The 16,577-nt window shown below is 38.9% G+C and overlaps 1 protein-coding gene across 1 annotated transcript; it reads left to right on the forward strand.

Annotated features, from left to right (window-relative positions):
* Positions 1-2,949: 2,949 nt before the first annotated feature.
* Positions 2,950-3,855, forward strand: LOC311601473 (olfactory receptor 11L1-like; the record flags this gene model as incomplete). The annotated part of the gene is made up of 1 exon (XM_084788937.1): positions 2,950-3,855. The coding sequence occupies one exon, from the start codon at positions 2,950-2,952 to the stop codon at positions 3,853-3,855; it is 906 nt and encodes a 301-aa protein (XP_084645063.1).
* Between the last annotated feature and the right edge of the window lie 12,722 nt (positions 3,856-16,577).

Raw genomic sequence — 16,577 nt, forward strand, 5'->3', positions numbered from 1 at the left:
AACTGCTTTTAACCTATCTGCTTCGCTATCTCAGAAGCTAAGTATTGCCTAAGATTCTTAATACTATATTTTCATCTATGTGTTGAGAGTGTCATAGGTGTATACAATACATTCTAATCATAACTATACCCCTCAGGACTCCCCCAAAATATCCCGCTCTCAACTTTAGATTATTTATTATTTACAACCTGTTTCTGTGAAAGTTATCCAAGTGCTAAGCAATTGTCTAAGTGATGTTCAGGTCTACATGGCAAATAATTCTGGAAGCCTGTTTCCTACAAAGACATCCTCAATGAGTATATCAAGGATCATAAACAAGTGGGCTTATTGGAGCTATACATTTTCAAACTCATCATCTCAAACATCAAATAACCACTCAATACTGCCTGGGATGGGAATTTCTTTTACTGGGATATAGCATATAGCCTTCCCTCCAGGTCTGACTGTTTTACAGCTTTCCTTGGCCCTCAAGCCTCACACACACACTCACCCACTCCTTACAGAATGACCTGTCATACATTATTGAAAGAACAGGAACTACATATGCAAACTCGTACATGTCCCTAAGATTAAATGTAACAATTTAACATGACTATTTCCTGTGGACTGTCTCTTGATTCAAAACAACAACAATATAAAGACGTACCTTTCTGAATCAAAACATAACCTGTCCACTTGGGCTTTTCATTCCATTCTCTTTCGCTTTCTAAAAAATTACACTACCTCAAATTAGCTCCTCATTATTTAAGCATCACCAACCTCCCGTCTAATGGGTCATTCTTACTAGCATAGAAAAGGTAGGGTAATGCTTTCCGTCTCTTCAGTTACTAACCAATTACCCCATTTCACCATTTCTCTTGGTCTCTATCACTGTCATCAATTAACTATTCATGTAACCAGATTAAGAGAGAAATCTACTTCCCTCCTAGGCTTCCAACAACTTTAAGCATAACAATTCTCCTATAAAGTGAATCTTCTTATTGGATTTCTTCCTAGGTTTCAATCTCACCTCTCTGACTTCTCGTTTTCAGTCTCATCTTTCTTCTTTTCTGTTTAACCCAAATGAAAGAGAAAGTCAAAGCTCAGTGTATGACATTCTTCTGTAATTTATAACCCTTCTCTAGGCCACGTCACCCAGTCCAGTTTCTTTAAATATTATCCACATTCAGACCTGGCTGTATGCTCCTCTTTACAAAGAATGTTACTCTCATCTCAGACTTAATACAAACTGAATGTATGTTTCCCTGGAATTTTCCTTTCACACCAACTTCACCATCTAAGTAAATGGTGCAGTTATTCAATCCAGAAGCCCAGGAGTCAGTTCCGATCACTCACCTTTCCTGTACTCCTCACATCTAATGTTAGTAAATCCTTGCATTTCCACCTCCTCACATATCAGTTCTCCTTCTTTCTGTCCGTTTGGCAATCAGGTATTCTGTTGGGACTCATATGTTCAACTGAATAGTCTTGTAATTTGATTATTCTGTGAAACTCTGACTTTATTTGTTGCAGGGCATAGAAGTGTTTTAAGCCGTACAAGAGATAAAATTGCTACTTAATACCCTCTTGTAGATTCATAAATCAGTAAATATACTTTATTTAGAATCTCCTGCCTATAAGAAACTAAATGATCTGTTATACTCTTCCCTCATCCTTCTCCTCCTCCTCTCCTTCTCTGTTTCTCTCTCTCTCTCTCTCTCTCTCTCTCTCTCTCTCTCTCTCTCTCTCTCTCTCTCTCCCCCTCTCATTTTGTTAGTTTAATCTAGATTTTTATTTATTTATTTATTTTAAAGATGTATTTCTTTATTATTATGTATACAGTGCTCTGTCTGCATGTACACCTGCAGGCCAGAAGAGGACCTCAGATCACATTATAGATGGTTGTGAGCCACCATGTGGTTGCTGGGAATTGAACTCAGGACCTCTGGAAAAGTAGTTAGTACTCTTAACCTCTGAGCCATCTCTCCAGCCCCATAGTCTAGATTTTTAAAAACCATCCTTTCCTGGTTCAAAGCTTAGTTCATATATACAGTGTATTTCCTATTTGTGTATTTGTCACATTCATAATGAGTAGCTCAAAATTATTTGGGTCAATTTTTTGTTTGAGGTATTTAAAGGCCATCAGCATGTTGCCTCCACAAAACACAGAGCATTCCTTGTTTGTTAGAAATTACTGACTTTTTCAGTATTTCATTTTAATCAAATTTGGCTCTTGGAAGAGACATCTTTGTTGAATGTAACAAGTGCCTAGAATTGACCAATAGTTATGTAAAATGTGATATATAAAATTAGTACACTATTGTGTAGACTGGAAAATGACTACTACAGAAGTGTAATTTATGCCATGGAACACAGCTAGTAAAGGTGGCAGACCTGAGGTATGCATCCAGGTACATTTTTTCCATTATTCCATGCTGCTTCCCTGTTGTCAGTATCTAACTCTTGTCCTCCTATTCTTCCTGTACTGATTTTCATGACTTTTTACTAAATAGATTTTAAAGACTCGGTGTCTTTTTTCATAATGAAACATAATATACACACATCAACTGATTTGGAACTTATAAAACTGGAGACAAAATATTGCATTTTACATATAAGTGACTAGGACTATTGATGACTGAGCTTCTGTTTTGAAAACAAACAAGCAAACAAACACAAGATCTCCTATTTCCCAAATGAATATTTGGAAATGTGCATAGCTATGTGCCATAGTCACATTCTAAGTATGACAGGGTAATTTAAACCATGGATTAACATTCTAAATGACTCCTAGGAGACTGCATGCAAACACATTAAGTTTCAGAATCCTGAAGAAGCCAATTAAGTTTGCTATGGATATAAAGCCTCTCAGCACTTTGATTTTTTCCAAAAATAGTATTTGATCAATTGTTCTTTTTCAAATTCTTGTCCCTTTAGATCCAAATCATGGCTATTGGTGAGAAAGATAATATGACTCAAATTTCAGAAATTGTTCTTTTGGGTTTTGGGGATCTCCATGGCCTTCAGTTTCTTCTTTTTGGGATATTTCTGGCAATTTATGTGATGACTCTCGTGGGTAACATTGTAATTCTCACCGTGGTATCAGCTGATTGTTCCCTTCACACACCCATGTATTTCTTTCTTGGTCACTTCTCCTTCCTAGAGATTGGCTACACCACAACCATTGAGCCCATAATGTTGAGGACACTGTTATCAGCTCATGTCCCTATCTCCTTTCCAGCTTGTGCTTGTCAATTTTATTTCTTTGCTTCCCTGGTGGCAACAGAATGCTTCTTCCTTGCTGTAATGTCTTACGATCGATACATAGCCATCTGTAACCCACTACACTACTCCAGTATTATGGACTTCTGGGGTTGCTTCCAGCTAGCAGTGGCCTCTTGGTTGGCTGGATTTCTGGCACCAATCCTGCTCATGGTCTTCATTTTTCGCTTAACATTTTGTTCTGCCAATGAGATTGACCACTTCTTCTGTGATTTGAAGCCGATCATGAAATTGGCCTGCACTAATACTCAAGTAGCTGAAATGACTTCTTTTATATGCACCTCTTTATTTGCTCTTGGTCCCTTCTTACTGACCTTGGCTTCCTATAGTCACATCATTTGTACCATTCTAAGGATCCCTTCTACCACAGGGAAGCAGAAGGCTTTCTCCACCTGTTCATCCCACCTGACAGTGGTCAGTCTCTATTATGGGACTTTGGGAATTGTTTATGGCTTCCCATCAGTGCCTCAGTACGAAGGTGTACTGAAGTTGCTCTCCCTTCTGTATACAGTATTTACCCCTGCTGTTAACCCTATCATTTATACCCTAAGGAACAAGGATGTGAAGGTAGCTTTGAGAAGATTGGTACAATGACATACATACCTGGTCAAAGAAGGTTGGAAAATTGTACTGGCTCGTGACACACACTGAAAACTCAAACAAATTGAAAATATCTATAGCATTCATCTAGACCGTCTTGAAACAAGAATTCGAATTTGATTCCATAGCTTGCCTAGCACCAAACTCACTGTTTTTATTAAATGAGGAAAATTCAAAACCCTGAAATGTCCAAAACAATTTTCTTGGACAGTGTAAGACAAACCTATATTTCACTTTTCTTAGGAGAACATGGCTTGGGTGACACATGAGAAGAAGAGAGAAACAAGGGATTGTAACTGAAATCTGTCTTCTTCTCCAAAGTCATGATAAAAATGAAAGAGATAAAAATATCTGAGGATTAAAATTATTTTTGGTTATTTCACAAACAGGATTTAAAGCAATGTGACTGGTTCTATGACTTAAAGACATCTACACATATGAATATCCATAAATAAAGAAAACAAGCAACAGTGGAGAACAATTCAGCTCTGTGTGTTTATATAGAGAAATCTCGACAATACATTATATGCAGTGTACACATTGTGACATCATATGTGCAAAAATGATAAATTAACACCAGTTATCAGGGTGCTCATCCTTAATTCCAAGACTTGGAAGATAGAGGCAGAGGGATCTCTGTGAGTTTGGCATCAGCTTGGTCTAGAGAGTAAGGTCCACAACAGCCAAGACTAACTACACAGAGAGATCTCCCCCAGAAAAAAAGATAAATTTAAAATATTTACATTTAATTGTAGATATCTAGAAAACGCTACATGGAATTTGATGGTATCTTTTGTCTCTTGTTTGGGAAACTACATTTACGGGAAGTATACTTTTGAGGTGGGAATTATGTTAAATTAGTTACCTTTTTAAAAATGTATCCATATTTAATAACTCACTGTAAACTAGAGGTAGGTATGTTGGACAAGCCAATTTTTGAGACTACAGTGGGAATATATTTAGACACAAGACAGTTTCTTTTTGTAAAACAAGTTTGTCTCTAAGGATAAAGTCCATGTCACTTACCCATATAGACTTCAGCTACAATGTTTACCTGACAAAAATGTTAGATATCAATGCCATCCTAATATATAGTGTAAGTGTAAACTGTGAGCCCAAAACGGATTTGTGTGAACATTTCTTGTGAATTCATCTGTACATGGACCCACGCAGAGCACATCAGACACAACCTGCATCCAGTTAACTTTTGCTCAACCAAGCCAAGACAGGGAAGAGGCAAATGTTGATCTCCTCAACAGAAACCAGCTTGATAATTTCATTCTTTACTCTGGATTTTAGGTTTTAGATATATGCAGCTTTTATGATAGATACACTTGGGGGGAAAAGTGTGGTGAAGAAAAGGGGAGAGGGATATGCCCATGTGGAAAAGTTACGCCACCGCTTCCATGACAAAGTAGCTCCCATTTGCCAATGAGAGGGCAACACATCCATGCAGCACAGTGACTACAGCCAATTAGATTTGTTCTTTTTAAATATCTGAGCCAGGACCATATTGAGAGGTATCAGGTAAGAAAATCTACTAAAGGCTGGGTGTTCACTGCATATCACTTCATTCGAAGTACTCAAGGAGGCAGATTACATGCCACAATTTCCTAAGAGAACTGAAGTTTGAAATGGCACTCTGTGCAAATTTAGGGTCCTAACTCTTGATGGAAATCATTGGAAAAATATTAATTCATATATAAAGACAATACTTTGAACAATATATTTTTACAGGAGTCACATGTTGGCCAATATGAATTCAGGCATCAGGATAACAATAAAAAATTTAAATAACTGTTCTCTTTTAGAAAAAAACTGCATATGCCCCATTTTACGATACTCAATTTTTAATTTTGCTACATAGAAGAATTATAGTATTTACTAATGTTTTAAAAAGTTGACCTACCTCTTACACTAGTTTTTGATAACTGGCTCTATGACTCTAAGTAACTTAGCCTAACTGATTTTCAAATCTCTCATATGAATAATGGAAATAGTAGTAGCATCTTTTTTTGGATGCCAAGTTACTTTATTGTATTTTTTATTTAATTAATTAATTTTTAAAAGATATATTTATTTACTATGTATATAGTGTTCTGACCACACCAGAAGAAGGAGCCAGATCTCATTATAGATGGCTATGAGCCAGGATATGTATTCTGGGAATTGAACTCAGGACCTCAGCCTTCCTACATTTTAATTTACTATAAATTATTCAGATTACATCCCAATTATTATACCCTTGCTTTTATCATCCAATTCCCACCCCCTCTCCCTCTTTCACCCTATTCCCCTCCACTAGACCTCTGACAGAAGGGGACCTTTTCCCCTAACATATGAGCACAGCCTATCAGGTTTCATCCAAAATAGTTGGCTTCCTCTTCCTCTGTGCACCTGCAGGACCTCCTCATCAAGGGGAGGTGTTCAGATTGGGAGCATCAGAGTTCATGTCAGAGACAGTCCCTGCTTTCTCCACAACCTTGGAGAATGAGATGTCCATTGGTTACATCTGAACAGGGAGTCTAGGTTCACTGCATGCATTGTCCTTGGTTGGTGCAATATTTTGTGTATTCCCCTCTGGGTCCAGACCCGCCCGTCTTGATAGTCTCCTTGTGGGGCACCTGAACTCTCTGGCTCCTTCCAACCCCCATTCTTCCATACTATTCTCAGTGCTCCATCCAGAGTCCAGAAGTGAGTGCCTGCATCTGCCCCAATGCCCTGCTGGTCTCTCAGAGGAAATCTATGTTGAGCTAGTATCCAATTAAAAGTGAATATATACCACGTGTATCTTTCTGGGCCTTGGTTAACTCACTCAGGATGATCATTTCTAGTTCCATCCATTTGCCTGAAAATTTCAAGATTTCCTTGATTTTAATGTCTGACTAGTATCTTATCTCCCAAGGCTTTTGGGAACATTGAAAAAGATGATGTACAAAATCATTGGCTGATGACAAGCATTTGATATATGTTAATTATTATTTTAGTAGTTATTGTCATTACTATTTGTGGATGTCATCAGGTCCTCTCTTGATATATAAAAGTAATACAGATCTGGAAGTTATCTTAATCACTGTGAAGTAGTTTAAAAGCAGATGATAGCAACATGAGAGGCAAGTTTCTTAGGTGTCTGTTTTTCTGGGGTTTTAATTCACTATAATTCCTGGCAAGAAAAGATGCTCTGAGCAAATGTGTTTCATACACTAATTGATAGAAAGGCTTTGCAGAAACTTTGGACTCTGTTCCTTAACATCTAGCTACTCAAATGTCAATATAGACAGTTTACTACCTGGTCAGTCATCCATTCTCTCTATATGATGTTGGAGGATCATCTTCAGCCTTCTGACTCAGTATGTCTGGCAAACACAATTGTGAAGCAGGAAATATGAAGGACTTGCTTATACCCTCTGATGGCAGAGCTTGGCAGTCAACTCAGCCTGCATATTTTGGACAGCATATTGTCTGTAGAGAGAGGTGGGCCATTTTTTTCCTCACTGGCTAGCTTGTCATTAATGAAGCTATATACAGAAGGATATTTTTATGGTGCGCATCATCTTTATTGAGGCTTTGGGTATTGCCAGGAGCTGACATGTCTTAAGTTTTTTTTAAAAAGGCCTTAAATTAATAAAAGTATCTTTAAATGCTATATTCTGTAAGTCTATGGAGTTTTTGAGGATTATCTATCTATTTAAATTTGTATCTATCTTAAATCTGAATAAGCTAATGTTGCTTGTTTCTATATACTTACTATCTGTTCAACCTATGATGTATATTTCTGTGATAAACTAGACTAGTATCTGACATGACTATGAGTCTGATTGATTAACCATTAACTTGTATAAGTGAATTACCCCTAAACAGTTTGTAATAGCAACTTTTAACAGGACTGGAAGTAAACTTTACATTTGTAAATGGGTTGTATAGGTTCAATACCTCATACAAAAGAAAAAAACATACGTATGTGTATCAAAATAACCTTAACTTTGAATAAATATATAAAAGTCTACACCTGAGAATCAAAAATAACCTTATTTTTAACATTATGCAGAATTCTATACCAATGAATTTAAAAATATTTGAGAATGACAATAGCTTTATAGTTGACAAGTATATTCAATAATCTATCCCTTTCTCCTATTATTTATATATTTTCTATATGATATTCTTATATCCCACCCTTTTCTTTTCATTATATTAATGTTTTTTTTTCACTTTATGTCCCAACCCCAGGCCCTCCCTCCTCTCCTCTCTGTCCCACTCTCCTACCCTCTTCCCCATTTCTCCCTACCCTTCTCCTCAGGAAAACCCCTTCCCCTGTAACAACTCACCTCAGCACATCAAATTACCGCGGTACCAAGCAAATCCTCCTCTACTGAGACCAGACAAGACAGCTCAGCTAGGGAAAAATGATCTAAAAGCAGGCAACAGATTCCATGCCAGAGACAGCCCCCACTCTACTTGCTAGGGGACCCATATGAAGACCAAGCTGCCCGTCAGTTACATATGTGTTGCAGGCCAAGATCCACCAACTGTTTTGTTGGTGCCTCGTTCTCTTTAACCCCTTTTGGCCTAGGCTAGTTGCCTCTGTTCATCTTTTTGTGGGGTTCTTGTTCTCTCTGGGTCCTTCCAATCTTCCTCCACTCTTCCACAAGATTCCTTGAACTTGCCCTAATGTTTGGCTGTGGATTTCTGTATCTGTTTTGATCTGTTGCTGGATGGAGCTTCTCAGAGAACAGTTATGCTAGACTCATATCTGCAAGAAGAGCAGAGCATCATTTCTATTGTCAGGAGTTGGCTCTCTTCCATATGGTGGGTCTCAGGCTGGGCCAGTCATTGGTTGGCCATTCACTCAATCTCTGCTTTATCTTTATCCCTGTACATCTTGTAGGCAAGGAAATTTTGGGTTGAAGTTTTTGTGGAAGGGTTGGTGTTCCCTTCCACACATCAATAGTCCAGTCTAGTCTCCATGAACGCTGTTAGTAGGAGTCTCAGACAGAGTCACCCCCATATCCTTTCAGAAGCCTATCATGTCATAGGTTTCCAGCTTGTCCCAGAGATACCCCCAACCCCTTGGTTTCCCTTCTTTCTCCCCTCCCACGCCCACCTCTCCACATCTGATCATATATTTACGTGTTTTGTGTGTATTTCTTGAAAATTTCTGTGCTTGTTCTAAAGTAAGTTTTCAAAATATATTAGAGAATAATGGCTTTGGAATTTTCAACACTTACCTAGTCAAAGACTGTCAATGGTTCTGATTTGATAGATGGGAAACTTGGAAGAGTCTAAAACATTCTCATAAACTCATTAATTGTCTTACTATCAACAGTTAGAATTAACATCTTCCCTTTTGAATCTGACATAGTTACTACTTGGAACAATGCAACATGGTGTAGGTGCCAACAAATGATATTCGGGGTACAGCAGTAGCTTTCAGAATAGAGGGAATAACGTCCACTTTTGATTCATATCATTGACCTTCTTGGCTGCAAGCTTTCTTTCATAGCACTGAAATGCTCTTATAAGAAGTCTGACTACCTCAAGTTTCCCCCACTGGAGATCACATGAAGATGCCATGTGGAGATTATTTTTCCTCGTTACTCTTTCTTATCCTCCCATGTCCATGTTTATTAGTTAATGGTGTCTGGAAAGATAGAAATTATTTCCATACAAGGTCTATAAGGTCCATTTCACATACATAAATATTTTGATATTCTCTATTGGGAAGTTGAACCTACCATGTGCAACACCTTTCACTGAGTATGACTACTTGACATAGAACAGGAACAGTCAAATATGTGAGTGCACATGTCATTAAAGGATTCCTCTTCCTTGTTGTCAAGACCCGTCCAGTCATAAAACTTTCCTGAATGAAGTCCCAGACATGGGGCAGACAAAATTCATTCCCAGTATGACCTGCCCAGATTTCTGATCCACAGATTCTATGAACCTAATAGGTCAGTTGTTTGTTCTAATATACTATTTTAGTTGGGGTGATTTTTATGGAGGAATGGTAATCAAAAGAGTAGCCATGAAATCCATGGTATTTCAGAGACACAAAGTAAGTTCTGAGATTTAAGCTGTGGGGGGGAAACAAAACTGTTGATTGTCAGCACATTTTTTAAACATAAGACTTAGTATTTCGTGCACTTAATTTAAACCTTGTCTTTCTGAAGCAAAGTTTTCCCGAGCTTCTCACACAGAAGGGAATATCTTTATCCCCATTGCTTCCACTGTATGGAAGCTACTCCATGTTGGTTCCCTTGTGCACATGTTAACTTACATTCTCCCTCACCTTCTAAAATATCTTATCTATAATATTTGTACCCTCCTGTCTTCTTTTGAGGGTTCAGTGAATAAATCTGGGGTAATTAAATGAACATTCTTCCTTTCAAATACTAAGTACTAGCTATGTCTGACCCTGCTTAGCTTCTGAGCTAAACCAATATCAGGCACAATATCAGGGTGGCATGGTCATAGATGTCCATGTTTCTAATGATCATTTTTTATCTGGTCTGGCTGTGGTCTCCTCTAAATGCCAGGCTTCAGTGTGTTCCAGGTCGGCACCAACCTCTTCTAACAAATATGGAATATAGATGAGGGTCTGAGCCATCTGTGCTGTTCTGTTTGATTTGAGCTCATCTGTGGCTTTGCCATCCAGATTTTACCACCAGCATTTCATACACTCATTTCCTGCACTTCTAGTTCCTACCGAAGTAAACACACAGAGGGACACGCACAGTAATGAGGAAGGCAAGGCTACAGCTAAAAGCAACAATAGCCACAATAACACAAATGCATCTAACGGTAAATGAAAGTTTGCTGTGTTCCAGGCAGTGTGGTGATGTTTTATATACATGATTCCATGAAATCCTCACCAAGAGTCCTGCCAAGCAGGCACTGTTTATTACCATTTTACAGAGGAAGAAATTGAGGGTCAGAGAAGGTGAACACCAAGATTTCATAGGCTGCAGGTTGGGATGTTGTGTTCTAGCTATGAGACTCTACAGCTCATCTACTGGCAGGTGTCTCCATGGGTACTGGCAGGTGTCTCCATGGGTACTGACAGGTGTCTCCATGGGTACTGGCAGGTGTCTCCATGGGTACTGGCAGGTGTCTCCATGGGTACTGGCAAGTGTCTCCATGGGTACTGACAGGTGTCTCCATGGGTACTGGCAGGTGTCTCCATGGGTACTGGCAGGTGTCTCCATGGGTACTGGCAGGTGTCTCCATGGGTACTGACAGGTGTCTCCATGGGTACTGACAGGTGTCTCCATGGGTACTGACAGGTGTCTCCATGGGTATGCTCACTTCCTCCTGATTTTGTAGACCACATCTTTAAGAGCAGAGCCAAAAACAACATAGGCTTTGACTTCTGAGACTTCACAGCCTTTCAATCCGCGTCTTTCCTGAATGAGGTGGGGGTTAAGGGTTAGGCTGAAGTATGATTTTTCTTCTTAGTGATACTCTATCTCCTTAGGAATATCTGTGAATGTGACTTGGTCTTTTCATGGGATAAAGGGTAGGAGGAGGAAGTGCGCATAATGAGTTGCTCCATTTTCCTGCTTATTTCGTGACACACTTGCCTATGGAGTTACAAAGGCCTTCCCTGAGTCCTTCTGAGAGCCTTCTGGAAAGGATGGGAGTATCCCCCCAGAGGCTTGCAGAACACAGTATTAGAGCACTTCTGACACTTCAGGGGCCCTTTGAGTGGCAGTTAGAAGTACATATTGGACAAAGAGAACCCCCACTGATTTTTGTGCTGTAGCAAACAAGTGCTAGATGAAGGTGGTGACTGATGCCAACTCATTCACTGCACTGCTGATGTGGATGTAGATGAGGAATACATGAAGGCTGGCAAACCCAGGAAAGAAACCAAGAATTTGGTTTAACTGTTTGGAAGTAATTCTAATTACAGGCATTTATGTGAACTGTTTACAATTTATGCCTAATTGCCACCCAGCATAATAGCAATTATGCATATCATTAAATATGTGTCAGATTAATTTTGTTGTAAATTTTTAGTATAACAGCAAACCCTATGTGTGTATGCACTGTCTTTATAATTTGTTGCTCAGATTGCTCACAATTTAGGAATAAATGAGACAGAACATTGGCTGGAGGGGCCGGGAATGGGAAAGGTGCAGAGGCAGAAGCGGCTGCCTTGGGTTGAATATTTACTACGGGTAGTGCACAAAGTGGATAATCAACAAATGCATAAATCCCGGCAGCTTAGCTTTACTGGAGCCCTGCAGGCAGCTCCACAATCTTTTATTCATTTTCTGTTGATTCTTTGGATGTATTCACGCCCACAGCATGTCCCAAACCTTTTCGGGTCTCCTTGGCCTCTCAACATATCTCTTCTCTCTTGACTCTAGCTCAGTGAGTTAAGTATAACTTCATCTCAGCCTTTGGGTAGTATATCTAGTTAACAATTTGCCTGTATGATTTCTACTTTTCTTTCAGGTTTTCGTTCTCTTCTCCTGAAGGTCTCAGGCCTGTAAGTAGTAGAGGTGCCTGTTCATTTTCCTCTCACGTCTCAGAGGCTGTTTTCTTGTCCTAGTATTTCACAGTGCCTTCAAGTCCTTTCTAGATTTATCTTTTGCCATGCACATAATGAACATTCTGTAACCCTTTGTTGATGTTTCTTTTTTATATTCACAGGACACAATTGGATTACACACACACCACATACTACATATGCATACACACATACTGCATACACATACACACAGACAAACCACGTACCCACCCACACCTATACACACAGCCTCACAGATACACAGCCTCACATGCACGAGAGAGAGAGAGAGAGAGAGAGAGAGAGAGAGAGAGAGAGAGAGAGAGAGAGAGAGAGAGAGAGAGATCCTTGGTATTCTTTCAAGTACCCTTTCTATTCTTTATCTGTTGACATTGTACTTATTACAGATCTTCTATGTCCAGTTGTATTTAACATTAATTTACTACAAACGGTTCTATAGGTACAAAAATTGTTTCTTAGCCCAAATTAAAGCATTCAATAAATACTCAATGATCCTCGATCACAGATCCTCTCAAAATGATTTCCTTGTAGAGGAATGAGAATTCCCATAATGTTTTTCCTCCAGCCTTATTTTAGAGACCCCAGGGAAAGTAGAGAAACAGGGGAGTAGAAGGCATGTAAACTTGCATGTAACTTAAGCAAATTGAACTTCCATTTCAAAGTCTACCACTGACTAGACTACCAGAATGATGACAATTGGCTTCCTCTTCCTAAGGTCCAATGACCTCACATGAAATGTGATGATATGATAAAGCCTATCTTATAACTTTGCTGTGAAGAAAAGTTATCACGCAGGTGAGAAGGGTCTGGCACAGAGTAGTAATGGTTCTTCCCAGGCAGAAACTTTCAGGTGCTGTGGCTCACTCCTGCAGAAGATTGGTTCCACCTACTACAGCAATAATGAGTCACAATTTCAGTTATCTCAAACCTTACTTATTCTCTAGATGCGTCTCTCACTCTAGGTTGATATCAGTAGCTTTCATTCCTATGAGAGTTAATACTGCCTCTTAATAACAAATATTTTGTGACTCAACAATTCTTCACTATCCTCAAATGACGTTCGTAGATAATACTCCTTACCTATATACATAATTTAAATAAAATCAATACAGTGACCTAGCAGAAATATAAATGAGGAATGCAAGAAAATAATTTACAATAAAACAATACATATTTCAATATACAAATGCAAAGACATGACCACATGTTTTCACCAATTTAAAACAAATAGATTTTTATTAAAAAAAAGATTGCAAGTCATTACACATAAGAAAGAAAAACATAAAAGTCAAGGCTACAGAAAAACAGTAGTATAAAAGCTACTATTAAATTAAGGCAAGACTCAAATAAATATCAACTCTTTTTGTAAAAAATTGTATTATTAAAGCTCACTGCAAGAGTCTAAAGCTCTGGGTGACATGGGACAGCTTTTCATTACATAGTATGGTTCCATGCATTTTAGGGCAAGGAGAGTCACTAGTCCCCATCCTCTGAATGCCAGTAGCACCAACTAGGCATGGTAATAACCAAAATGTGTCCATCACTTTCTAAACACTTCCTCCTGGACAGTATTCCCATTTTTGAGGAGTGGAACTCTAGTTCATGGTCAGAAGGGAAGAGGCTTATTTGACCAATGTCATGAGCTTCATGTTCTAGGATGCATAACTCTCCATTATGTGGTGTCCCCTGTATTTGTGTTGCTTCTGGTGGCAAGATTCTTGGAATTATGAGGCATGATGTTGATCCTGACAGTGACGTAACCAAGGACAACCTTTCTTCCCTTGCATGCTCCTCAAGTTCTTCTCCCTCCTGAATACCTCTCACCAGTTCAGAATTTCAGGCATCATAAGCTTTACTTATTACCTACATTCATCTTTCATCCTTAGCTCTATATAAGTAGTTTTAATTCCTACAAAAACCTAATAGTTGCTCTTAATAACAAATATTTTGTGACTCACTGCATTAGCCTGAAATGCAGTTCAGAGATAATATACCTGAGAATACCTTGTTCATGTTTGGTCATAGAGTTCTTTATTTTTCAACATAGGTCAACTGGGCTACCCACAGAAGTATTTGGGTAACAACCAAATGTTGTCTCATGATGTGTCAGTGGCCATCACTTAAGTTTCTGCCACCTTCAAATCACTTCCCTTCAGGCCATTGAGCCACTCTTTTATCATTCAACTAAGAACAATTTAATGGATCTCGTGCTGTCTTCTCTCATCATCAGTTTTAAGTGACAATTTCAAGTAATTCCTTTAAATTTTTATTCATATAGATGGTTGGGCAACGTGTATGTCTGTGTCCCAGGTTCATCTCCAGGGCTCAGGGAGCCCAGAACAAAGCATCAGATCCCCTGGAACTGGAGTTGCATGTGGTTGTGATCTGTCATGTGGGTGCTAAGAATCGAACTCGGGTCATCTGGAAGAACAGTATGAGCCATCTCTCCAGCCTAAGTAACAATTTTGTTTAAAGTTATTTTGATGTTGTACTATCCAACATGTACATGTTAAAACAATGGCGCTGAGCATTATTGTTTCTTTGATGTTTCATGGATGTTACTGAATGTAATCACATGACAGGTGTGTGATTTCCAATCTCTTAAGCGTATCTTTGTAATTCTAACTGAAAAAGTTGGAAATGTTTTAAACAAATACTTGTAAATACAGAACCCAAATGGTTCCTGAATCTCAGCACACAAGATAATGAGGCACAAGTTCAATGTCAACCTACGCCACACAGAGAGGTCAAGGCAAGTGTGGGTTACATTATGAGAATTTGCCTCAAAAGATAAAAAAAAAATCCACAAAAATTCATGAGCATTTTCAAAGCCTCAAATTTATCATTACCATTTTACTTTAACTATCTTATCAAATGTTAGTTTAAGCCTTCTTCTTATCATCCATCAATTCATCATATTTGTTGATATATTTCATAATGAATTGCAAATGTCAATAGACTCCTTAATCACTCAGGATTTTTAAATTAAAAATGTTCTTAAACAATTTCATACACATACATAATGTATATTGACCTCTCTCAATCCTGACTTCCATACTGTCCCTGCCCATGCTCTCATCTTCACAAACTTTGCTCTCATGTTCAGTTCATGTCTATTTATTGTGTTTTGTGACCCACTGAGCTTAGCCAGAGTCATTTGTGTGACCATGAGTTTAGACATCTCTGTGAGAGACTGGGAGTCTCAGAACTCAGACCTAAAACCAATCATTCCCTCATCTTCATTTTTATCAGTTTTGGGTAGGTCAGTGGTAAAGCACAAATTCCCATGAAGTCCACAGTCTTCCATGAGGAACTTTCGAGAAGACCAGTCTTTTATGGGCCTAGTGCAGGTAAACACAGTTGTGAGGAGTTGGTGATTGCAATGGTGATACTAAGTCCAGTCATCTGGCCCATACATACTTTCTGCCCCCTCTTTAGCAATGGTCCCTGGGCCTTAGAGGTGGTGGTGTAGGTGTCTTGTTTATGACTGAGCCCAGAAGTGTCATCTATTCTCAACACCTTGGGTAGCCATGAGAATCTGCATCACTATAAGAAGGAGATTCTGAGATTTAGTCTGAGAACAACACTTGACTATGGGAATAACTATAAGTATTTACAAAGTAGGTTGATGCTGTGTCAGTCTAGTTAAACAGCAGTAATAAGTTCCCCACCTGAGTGTACTATCTCTCCAGACCTAGGGTATTAGCTGGTCTCATAGAACCAGGCATGGCTTTCCCCTAACACCTTCCCACCTATGAAGTGGGGGGTCAAATCCAGGCAAGGGGCAGTTGGTTACTCCCATAGAAGTCAAACCACTATTGCAAAGATGGGTATATTTTTTCCCAGACCTTCTAGATTCTAGAGTTCATAATTATCTAAGGTCAGTGACACCTTTTTCTCCCTTAGTACACTCCAGTGGTTTGAATGCTAGCCAACAGGGAGGAAGTTCCCAGGTCAGTTCTGGCCTGTTTTCTCTATATCTGACAACCAAGGTGAGTGGTGCTTTCTGAAATAGGTGAACAACCAAAAGGATTGGCAAGGAAACTGATTGTTTGGAGGCCTTTGAAGCCCCATAATCTATTCCTATGACAATATTTCGGACCTGGGACTGGGAACAATGTTGATTGGGCCTGGGAACTGCTTCTTGGACCAGTGTCATCCAATCATACAGAGCAAC

Source organism: Acomys minous (genome assembly GCF_964271855.1).
Source record: "Acomys minous genome assembly, chromosome: 7".
Lineage (NCBI taxonomy): Eukaryota > Metazoa > Chordata > Mammalia > Rodentia > Muridae > Acomys > Acomys minous.